This window comes from Hibiscus syriacus, unplaced genomic scaffold (genome assembly GCF_006381635.1).
Source record: "Hibiscus syriacus cultivar Baekdansim isolate YM2019G1 unplaced genomic scaffold, ASM638163v2 tig00110688_pilon, whole genome shotgun sequence".
Taxonomy (NCBI): Eukaryota; Viridiplantae; Streptophyta; class Magnoliopsida; order Malvales; family Malvaceae; genus Hibiscus; species Hibiscus syriacus.
This window is the reverse complement of record NW_024062825.1, coordinates 19,948-30,868: the sequence shown is the minus strand read 5'-3', so window position 1 is coordinate 30,868 and position 10,921 is coordinate 19,948. Positions and strand designations below refer to the sequence as shown.

At 35.5% G+C, this 10,921-nt stretch overlaps 2 protein-coding genes across 2 annotated transcripts; one reads left to right on the top strand and one right to left on the bottom strand.

The window, feature by feature from the left end:
* Nucleotides 1–3,372: 3,372 nt before the first annotated feature.
* On the top strand, nucleotides 3,373–7,788 carry LOC120138372 (probable pre-mRNA-splicing factor ATP-dependent RNA helicase DEAH5). The gene is made up of 2 exons (XM_039153854.1): nucleotides 3,373–6,576; nucleotides 7,194–7,788. The coding sequence occupies exons 1-2, from the start codon at nucleotides 3,491–3,493 to the stop codon at nucleotides 7,585–7,587; spliced, it is 3,480 nt and encodes a 1,159-aa protein (XP_039009785.1). The 5' UTR covers nucleotides 3,373–3,490; the 3' UTR covers nucleotides 7,588–7,788.
* On the bottom strand, nucleotides 7,748–8,176 carry LOC120138374 (S-protein homolog 20-like). Its single transcript, XM_039153856.1, has one exon. It carries the CDS (start codon nucleotides 8,174–8,176, stop codon nucleotides 7,748–7,750), a length of 429 nt encoding a protein of 142 aa, XP_039009787.1.
* Nucleotides 8,177–10,921: the final 2,745 nt, after the last annotated feature.

Below are 10,921 nucleotides of genomic sequence, written 5' to 3'. Positions count from 1 at the left end.
ATTTCTATTAACATTTGATTTTGGTCACGGCATTTATAAGTGTTGTAATTTAATCATCATGTGGAAATTGGTTTAACTGCTGTTGAATCCTTATGTTCCTGTTTTTTTTTCATTTTAGTCCTGTACATGATTTATGGTTCATTTTTAGCTTAGTACATATGCTATTTAGTATTTTTTAGTATGGACTCTGATTTATCTGAAATTGCTATTTTAATTTTTATTTTCTGTTTCTTTCATTGTAGTCCTTTAAGTTCCTGATTTTACCATTTTGGCTCTTTGAGTTTATGTGTTTGTTATTCTAGTCCTTTTTACTTGCTTTTTGATCATTTTATCTTAATTTGTAATATTTACTTATTTTTATTGTAGTCAGTTTTATATGATGTTGTTATTTGGTTATTTGTATTATGTAAATAATGTTGTTTGTTTTATTTAATGTAAAGATTCTATGTCGCATATTTTATTTATATTTATTCCCATTGTATTTCTCTATTGTATATTATTCGAATAATTTCAAGAACACATATTTATAGAACGGGCGTGGAAAGTATCACTTGATCGAAGTGGTACAATCCGATACGACGTTCGAACAGAATAAAAAATGCAAATTCTTCCTTTTACAAGCTTATAGAAATTATTTTTATTGTTATTTTATTTTTTGTTAATTTATTTGATGTTCATATTGTTTAATATTTAAATTTTAATCTTTATTATTATTTCTTCATTGAATCTTAATATGAGTGATGTATGCTTTGGAAAAGTATAGTGTGATGCATTATGTCAATTTTCGTCATTTTTTTTTAAAGAGAAAATATTCTTTACAAGTAAGAAATAGACGAGGTAGCTTTCCCGGCGGAGGATTGCAAATCTCGGGATTTCTTATCGAGAAAAGGATCTTTTTTATTTATTTATAACTAATATTCAATAAATAGATCATAATTTATTTATTATTCTATTTTCATAATTTTTATTGTATTAATGGTTGTTATGTTGATATTAACGATACATAAATTAAGCATATTTTATTTTTTACTCATGATGATATTATTTAGTGGTAATTCAAAGATAGGATATACTTTATAGATGAGAAATAGATGAGATAGCTTTCCCGTTGGAGGATTGCAAATCTCGAGATTTCTTACCAAGTGAAGTATTTCTATTATTTTAACTAATATTCAATAAATGGATCATTTTTTTTACTTCATATTCAAATTGTAATTTCCACCATTTACGACGATGTGTAAGCGACACAGTACCAATTTTGGGCGTTGTGGGGGTGTTTATCCTTCCCCACACGTAACCGACTCCCGAATCCATTTTAATTGAATCTTTGGTAAACGCAGACTATTTTTGTCTTAAAAATGATCTTTCTTAAAATTGTTTTAAAAGACGTTTTTAGGTATTCGGCCTACCTAACCCAAAGGTCGATGGCGACTCTATTCAATTTAATTCAAATTAATTACAAATCACCAATTTTTCCAAAATAAAGTCGTAATCGTTTTTAAAATAATACAGAATTGTTTTACAAAAAAAATGGTTATGACAAACATGATAATGAAATTTGATATGATACCTGACTCATACCCGACCTGATGCATACCTAATCCAAAATTTAGCGAAACTGAAAGCAATCCGAATTGAAAATAATCCGAACCGAGAGCAACTCAAACAGAAATTAACCTGAACCAAAGCATCCTGAACCGAAATTAAACCGAACCGAAATTAACCCGAACCGAAAGCAACCCAAACTGAAATTAACCCGATCTGAAAGCAGCCCGAACCGAATTTAATCTGACCTAAAAGCAATCCGAACTAAAAATAAGAATCTTATTGTAAGATCAGTACCAAATAAAATTTACTTATCTTAATTGTAATAAAAATATTAGATTTATAATAAAAATAATAAAAAGTTTACTCATGTTACATAAGAGGAATATAAAAGTAAGAATCTCATTGTAAGATTAAAAACATTAATAAATAAAATTTATTTTTCTTACTTGTAATATAAATATTAAATTTATAATAAAAATAATAGTAAACAACTAAAACAAATGAAATAATATTAGATTTTATAATAAAAATAATATAATGTTTACTTATGTTACGACTAAAACTTAACAAATAAAATTATGTATTATTTTTTAAAATTTAATAAAAATACTAAATTTATAATCGGAAATAAAATTTTTAATAAAAAATTATTTTTTTATCATATAGATAAACTTTCCATACAAGATCAATATAAAACTTTGATAACAAGCTTTAATATGCATTATAGGATTATATTTGTGTCAAATTATTGATTTATCATCTCTAAATGATGGTTTAATTCAAAATGTTGAACGATTGAAAATTGAAATTAGACCTAAATGATAAGATTAAAAAACAAGAAAACATTTTTTACAAGAATATATCAATAATTATATATATATAGCTGATTACACTCATAAGCAATTCAACCTGAATTGACATGATCTAAAGATTAACCAAAATAAAAAATTAACCGATCTAATATTGGTCGGACCCGAAATCTAACCGATCCGATATTAATTCGACCCAAAAATCAATTAATTCGATATTAACCTAACCCAAAAAACAACAGATCTGATATTGATTCGAATCGAAAAACAATCGATCCGATAATCACCTAACCCGTACTAGATCCGAATCAGATTCGATCTGACCCAAAAAAATTATACTAAATATAATCTAGATCTAAAATAACCTGACGCAAACCCGATTGAAATGACCCGTTTGTCACCTCTATGTTTCGAAAGATGATCACGATCGTGATCATGACATGACATGACGAGCTAAAAACTACATAAATAATTACGGGTGTTCGAATTCAGATTGATTGAAAAAATATTTGTTTTGTACTTTGAGTTACTCCAATTACCTCAATTAAGTTAGAATTTAAATTTGAATTTAAATAAAAAAAATTTAAATCACCCATAAAACCGAAAATTTAATTAAATTATTTGACAGTTGTACCTGTTGAAAAACATGCAATTCCAATATAATCAAAAGTTAATTGAAAATAAAGAAAAACCAAATAAATAATCAAATTATTTAATTAAACATCAAAATATGAATTATTTTAATATTTATCTTTTTAATTATTTAATCTTTATAAATTTAAACTTACCCTAACTAAAAATTTGAATTAATTTAAATATAATAATTATTTGTTCAGTCGAATTGAATTTTACTTTGATAACTAACAAATGCATCAAACTTGATTTAAAAAGCATAGACTATAGGAGTAGATATTTTTAAAAACAAAATTACTTATATTTTCATAATAAAAACAGTCCATTTCGGCCTACCAAAGATGACTGAACTTTCGTGATGTTTCGGGAAGAAAATTTTCATCCTCATAAAATGAGTGAACTGCAAAATTTTTAGTCAATCAAATTGACCAAATGCACTAATCATACAAGACTGTGAATCCTTAAGAAACATCTAGAGGATTGATTCTCTCTGGACGTCGATGGCATCGTGTCCACAAGACGATGCTCTGAAGAAACTCGAATATCTCTCTCTTGTCTCCAAAGTCAGTTCCGAACTGCAGAGCCATGTCGGGTTTTCCGACAAGACTTTGGCCGAATTCATCACTGAAATGGGCCGCAACTCCAACACTGTCGAAGAGTTCGATGCCAAGCTCAAAGAAAACGGCGCCGAGTTACCCGATTACTTCGTCCGCACGCTTCTCACTATTATCCACGCGATTCTGCCTCCAAAACCCAAAGCCTCCGACAAGGAATCCATGGCGGAAAACGCCGGTGACGGTAAGAAGTCTAAATTTAATGCTTTAGCGATTGCAGATGATAAGAATAGGGCTAAAGAACTAGAGAAGAAAATTGAGATGGAAATGCGAGATAAGATGGATAGGGATAGGGGTAGGCATAGAGATCAATCTAAGGAAGATGATGATGATGACGATAGGAGGGGTTATGGCAGACGGGGAAAAAATAGGGATCGAATCCGAGATAATGTGGATGACAAAGAATATAGGAATAGGGAAAGGAACAGGGACCGGGATAATGTGGAAGGTGATGAAGATGGGGGGAGGAGTAATGGGAAGTATAGGGATAATGAGCCTGAATTGTCTAAGGTATACAAGGGTAGGGTTTCGAGAGTGATGGATTCGGGTTGTTTTGTGCAATTGAATGATTTAAGGGGGAAAGAGGGTTTGGTTCATGTTTCTCAGATGGCTAGTAGAAGGATTCCCAATGCTAAAGATGTTGTAAAACGGGATCAAGAGGTTTTTGTGAAGGTAATTTCTATTTCAGGTCAGAAGTTGAGTTTGTCCATGAGAGATGTTGATCAGAATACTGGTAAGGATTTGCTTCCGTTGAAGGAGAGTTTGGATGATGATGTGTTTAGAACTAATCCTTCAGGGGGGAAAGAAGGGCCTGTGATGAGAACTGGTATTTCAGGGATTAAGATTTCAGAGGATGAGGATGCTGTTCCATCACGTAGACCACTGAAGAGAATGAGTTCACCGGAGAGATGGGAAGCCAAACAGTTGATTGCTTCTGGTGTTTTGAGACTAGATGAGTATCCCATGTATGATGAGAACGGTGATGGAGTGCTTTATCAAGAAGAGGGTGCTGAGGAAGAGCTTGAGATTGAGATAAATGAGGATGAACCTGCCTTTTTGCAAGGGCAGACTAGGTACTCCGTAGATATGTCACCGGTAAAGATATTTAAGAATCCAGAAGGCTCCTTGAGTCGTGCTGCTGCTCTTCAGTCTGCACTTATTAAGGAAAGAAGAGAAGTACGAGAGCAGCAGCAGAGGACAATGCTTGATTCAATTCCAAAGGATCTAAACCGTCCTTGGGAAGACCCAATGCCGGAGACTGGTGAGAGGCATCTCGCACAGGAGCTTAGAGGTGTTGGATTGTTGGCATATGATATTCCTGAATGGAAAAAGGATGCCTATGGAAAAGCTTTGACTTTTGGGCAGAGGTCTAAACTTTCAATCCAAGAGCAGAGGCAGAGCCTGCCCATTTATAAACTGAAAAAGGAACTGATTCAGGCTGTGCTTGATAATCAGGTACTGGTGGTCATTGGTGAGACTGGCTCTGGTAAGACAACGCAGGTAACCCAGTACCTTGCTGAGGCTGGGTACACTACAAGGGGTAAGATCGGTTGTACTCAACCCCGCAGAGTGGCTGCAATGTCTGTGGCGAAGAGGGTAGCCGAGGAATTTGGTTGTCGATTAGGTGAGGAAGTTGGTTATGCCATTCGTTTTGAAGATTGTACTGGACCAGATACTGTCATAAAGTACATGACTGATGGTATGCTTCTAAAGGAGATACTGAATGATGATAATCTTTCACAATACTCGGTCATCATGCTTGATGAAGCACATGAGCGCACAATTTATACCGATGTCCTTTTTGGGTTACTGAAGCTTCTTGTGAAACGGAGACCTGATCTTCGTCTGATTGTCACATCTGCTACACTGGATGCAGAGAAGTTTTCAGGGTATTTTTTCAACTGTAATATATTCACAATTCCTGGGAGAACGTTCCCTGTGGAGATACTCTATACAAAACAGCCTGAGAGTGACTACCTTGATGCTGCTTTGATAACAGTCCTACAGATACACTTGACTGAACCTGAAGGTGACATTCTCCTCTTTTTGACTGGTCAGGAGGAAATTGATTTTGCATGCCAGTCTCTTTATGAAAGGATGAAAGGACTTGGTCAAAATGTACCTGAGTTGATTATTTTACCAGTTTATAGTGCCCTTCCTAGTGAAATGCAGTCTAGGATTTTTGATCCTGCACCTCCAGGGAAAAGGAAGGTGGTGGTTGCAACAAATATCGCTGAGGCTTCTTTAACTATAGATGGCATATATTATGTGGTTGATCCTGGTTTTGCAAAACAAAATGTTTATAATCCAAAGCTAGGGCTTGATTCCCTGGTCATAACACCAATCTCGCAAGCATCAGCAAAGCAACGTGCTGGGCGTGCGGGACGTACTGGACCTGGAAAATGCTACCGTTTGTACACTGAAAGTGCATACCGAAATGAGATGTCACCTACCACAATTCCAGAAATCCAGAGGATTAATCTTGGTACGGTAACACTACAACTGAAGGCAATGGGCATAAATGATCTCCTTTCTTTTGATTTTATGGATCCCCCTGCACACCAAGCTCTCATTTCTGCCATGGAGCAGTTGTACAGTCTAGGAGCTCTAGATGAGGAGGGACTTTTGACTAAGTTGGGTAGAAAAATGGCAGAATTTCCTCTTGATCCTCCATTATGCAAGATGTTACTGGCCAGTGTGGACCTTGGGTGTAGCGATGAGATATTAACAATTATTGCAATGATCCAAACAGGTAACATCTTCTACAGACCAAGGGAAAAGCAAGCTCAGGCTGATCAGAAGAGGGCCAAATTTTTCCAGCCCGAGGGAGATCATTTGACTCTACTTGCTGTATATGAAGCTTGGAAAGCAAAGAATTTTTCAGGGCCTTGGTGTTTCGAAAATTTTGTTCAGTCTAGATCCTTGAGGAGGGCACAGGATGTCAGAAAACAGCTTCTCAGCATCATGGACAAGTATGTTCATCTAGTTTTTGCTTTTGCAAATTGCCTCTGGTTTTGATATTTCCATTCATGATTTACATTATGGTTCTATGATTGTAACGGTGTCCTGATGTCTGATAGGTTACTTTCTTGCATAGTTTAGGGTTTTTTTACACTTTTCAACATTTTTTGTCACCCCTAGTTGTACAAATCTTACATTTGACATGATTATTACTACAAGGATAAGCACATAACACCAACTGCAGTTTCGTAATATACACAGAATGATTGAGCTTAATTAACCGCCAAAATTCCTAAGCTACATGCTTTCTAAGTTTCTTACTTTTGGGTGTTATATGCTAGGAACTGTGGATTGCCCTTAGGAGAATGCAAATTCAATTGTGAATGTCTTCTTTGAACTTGCTTTATTGCTCTTTTATGAATCATGGTAGCCTCCGACTAGTAATAATCTGGACACACTCTGTGTTAGCAATGACCAATCATATTCTCTTTCACTTGATTCATTCCTCTGTTCGAATCTGTTAGGTTCACTAGTATGATTATTGATCTATCTTTTAAGTCGTTAAAAGTTATTACTCGTGTTTGAGGTTGTAACGGAAAGCTGATGTTTTTTTTTTTAAAATTTACAGGTACAAATTGGATGTAGTGAGTGCCGGAAAGAACTTTACAAAGATCAGGAAAGCAATCGCGGGAGGATTCTTTTTCCATGCTGCGAGGAAAGACCCGCAGGAAGGATATAGAACACTGGTGGAGAATCAAGCTGTTTATATACACCCAAGCAGTGCCCTTTTTCAGAGACAACCGGACTGGGTGATATACCACGAACTGGTAATGACTACAAAGGAGTACATGCGAGAGGTATCAGTGGTAGATCCTAAGTGGCTGGTTGAACTTGCACCTAGGTTCTTCAAAGTTGCAGATCCCACGAAAATGAGCAAGCGGAAGCGTCAAGAACGTATTGAACCACTTTATGATAGATATCATGAACCTAATTCTTGGCGGCTTAGTAAACAACGAGCTTGATATGTTTCACTTCTTCTCTGCCTCTATCACCTTGTAATTCTCCGTTATTTTTTTTTCTCAGAGGCTTGCTGTCAGTTGCCACTAGATCATTAGCATGTTTGCAATTATGTTATTTCTCACAATTTGTATAAAGTGTACTTTATTGCTAACTCAGTTGCTGCTACTCCCATGTATTGCTGAAATAAAACCCATCGCTCCTTACCGACCAAAAGCAAGTGTCTTGATGCTCTAAGCACCGGTCTTCGTCTCTGGTGGCCTTGAAAAGATCGAAAGTTCCATTCTTGAGAAAATTCTCCCACCGTGCGTAGCAGAAAAACAGGGTGGTTCGGAAAAAGTTTATTTTCGTATCCCAGGTGTAAACCTCGCCGTTCAACATGGCTTTGGGCCCGATATCTCGGTCACTGGACTTGCAATGCACAAAAAGCTGTGGCGCGTTTGGTGAAGATAAATGAAATATATCTTTAGGCAAATCATTGGTGATGCGGATATGGTTGTTTTTTAACATCATATCTTGCCTCACTGCAACTGCCCATGAATACGCCGTCAAGAGCACCAATAGCGAGAAGACAATGTTCTCGTGGTTGGCCATTGTCGGTGATGAGAAATGGTATGTTCTGACTAATTATGGGTATCTAATAGATCTACTTTTGAATTATGGACTAATATAACAACCAACCAATCCAGTTACAAGAACATTAGCATTGTGGGTGAAGATCTGTTTTGGCCTCTTAAAGGAGGAGGTGGCGTGAGTTTTGCTATCATCGTTTCGTTGAAGATCAACCTTGTTTGGGTCACGGAGATAGTGACCGTATTCAACGTATTGTTCGTTCACCCTCGAGCAAGCTGATTTGGTTTACAAGTGGCAGCAAATTTCACCAAACGTAAACGGAGGCCTCAAGGCTAATGCTATTGATCAACGGAACCCGCTATGGAAACAAGACGTTAAAGGCGTGTTTCGTAGGTTTCTTGCTCCTCTGACGATTGCCATGCACGAAATGAGATGGGTGGAATCAACACTTTTCTATGCCATTTTCCCACTAGGAACTCCGGTTGATGTTTTACTCAACAGGACTGCATGGGAGCGGGTGTTTTTCAAGAACAAATCGGATTATGTTCAAGAACATGATCCCCAAACAGGGTCTAAACAAGATATGGGAGATGATGATCGATGCCCGAAGCTGTACTACGTGGGAAGTTCTACATGGAATGGAATCCGTACGGTGGGAAAAATGAATGAAATCCCAGAATCAACCATTCCATTTCCTCATAGATTTGTTCTTGATTCAGCATGCACTTTCATTGCTTGAAAATGAAAACAATGTGATAAGCTTCCACAACAATGATTAACCTGAGAAAATTTTATGCTGCAATGCCACCATATGTGTCCAAGGTAAAGTTTTCTGAATTACAGAGATCTCTGCATCAGAAAAAATCTGAGCAAAACTAAAATTTTGAATAGACTCTAATAATTAAACTGAAATAATTCGAAATTAATATATATATATATATATATATATATATATATGTTTTTAAATCAAATCAAAATTTACTCCTACGATCTATTATATTGGATAACAAGATATAAAACTCTTCGCATATAGCTCACCGTCAACCATCAATCAAGCTCATGTTGTATCAACGCCTAATGACGAGGCATGAACAGCACTCTTGAAAGTTACGTATTAAAAATAGATAATTGGCGGATCGTTTATAATTTTCCTTGCAACTAATGATATGCTCATTTCGGAAGATATTCAAGAGGATTTTGTTTATTTTTTTAATTAAACAAAAAAATTAATTTTAAACAATTAACATTATTGATCGTACCTACAAATATATATGAGCCTTGGACCAACCTGATAAGCAGCGTAAGGGTGAAATTCATATAATTTGTATCAAATCTATATAATAAATTATGAGTATAGAGTTGAATTATTATCTTGCGTGGTCATAGTTTCGTATTGTTAACACGGAAGGCAAAAGTTCAAGCAAGAGAACAAAATCTTGACTAGTGTGTTGGAAACTTATTCTCGGAAAGATTTGAACTAATTAATAATATTATAAAAATATTACCACGATGTGTATATACTCTTATTTACTATACATGGATTAACACGATGTGTTTAAAGTTTGAACTACGAGCAATAACAATAAATAATAAAAGGCAAGAGAAATTAAAATCTAGGAGATATTTCGCTTTCATTTTGTTGTTTTGTGTCATAGAAGACAACGGTTCAATGACTTCGTTGTAAACCCAATTCGGGAAAGCTTGTGTTCATCAATTGCAGGAGTCCATCCGTTTGCCCTAGAAAATGGCCGATGAATGAAACCCTAACCGTTTTATTGTTGCCACCATTGTTAATAGGCTGAGGCTGGAGTCTAATAAAGACATCTTTTGGCAGTTTTGGTGCAACTTGTTGCCAACGATAAGCGAGCTCCGTTGCGCCTCGTTCCAATGTCATTTCTGCGTAAGGGTACCCCAAACAGCCAAGTCCAAAGGAAAGATTGGTCTTCTACGTAAGGCCATGAAATTCTATTAGATGTTCCTTCAGGTTGCATGGCTTTGAAGGTTGCAGGATTCCACCATCGAATTGTGAAAAAAGCAATACCTGAAAGCAGAAATGGTTACATTCGGCATCAAGAATATTCAAAATAACAAGAAAGAAACATAAGCTTCGCCCCTCTTTCTATGAATGGTGGTCTTTTCCAGAAACACCTGCTCCAAAATTGTGCAACACATTCCTGCCATATTTCCCCGAATGTACTACCAACATAGCCATCAAAGGCACATAGCATCTACACTTGTTACAGGTCAAGTAAGATTTCTTAGGCCACAAGCAAAGAAAAATGATCCACCCACGGGGGTTTGCAGATGTCTTTCAATCTCTACAGAGAAACTGATGTTATATCTTATTATTTTTCTTCCAATATGTGCAGAAACATGACAAGTACGGTATTGTATGGTAGTTCAATCTCTACAGAGATATTTAGATAGATTGAGGGGAGTGGCGGCCGCATTGGGATTAACTCAGGCTACGGGTTTTTAATGAGTTGATCAGTTAGTGAACAGTTCAAACTTGATTCGGTCGAAATTTAATAAAATTTTGATTCAGGTTGATTCGACTCAAATTCCAGTTAGACTCGAGATTTTAACGAGTTGAGTCGAACAAAGTCCAACTGGACTTGATAAGTTCGTGAGCAGGTCGCTAATTTTTTTAATAATTTTTTAGTATTTATCTTAAAAAATATTTCATTCAAAAAATTATTAATTTATTAATAGATAATAAAAAGATGATAAATTACTAATATTTTAATTTTCTAATAAACAACAAAA

Excerpts from the sequence above, each read along its gene's own strand:
- LOC120138372 (XM_039153854.1), top strand. The coding sequence starts at position 3,491 with ATGGCATCGTGTCCACAAGACGATGCTCTGAAGAAACTCGAATATCTC. Across the intron at positions 6,577-7,193 it reads CTTCTCAGCATCATGGACAA|GTACAAATTGGATGTAGTGA; the intron begins GTATGTTCATCT and ends TAAAATTTACAG.
- LOC120138374 (XM_039153856.1), bottom strand. The coding sequence starts at position 8,176 with ATGGCCAACCACGAGAACATTGTCTTCTCGCTATTGGTGCTCTTGACG.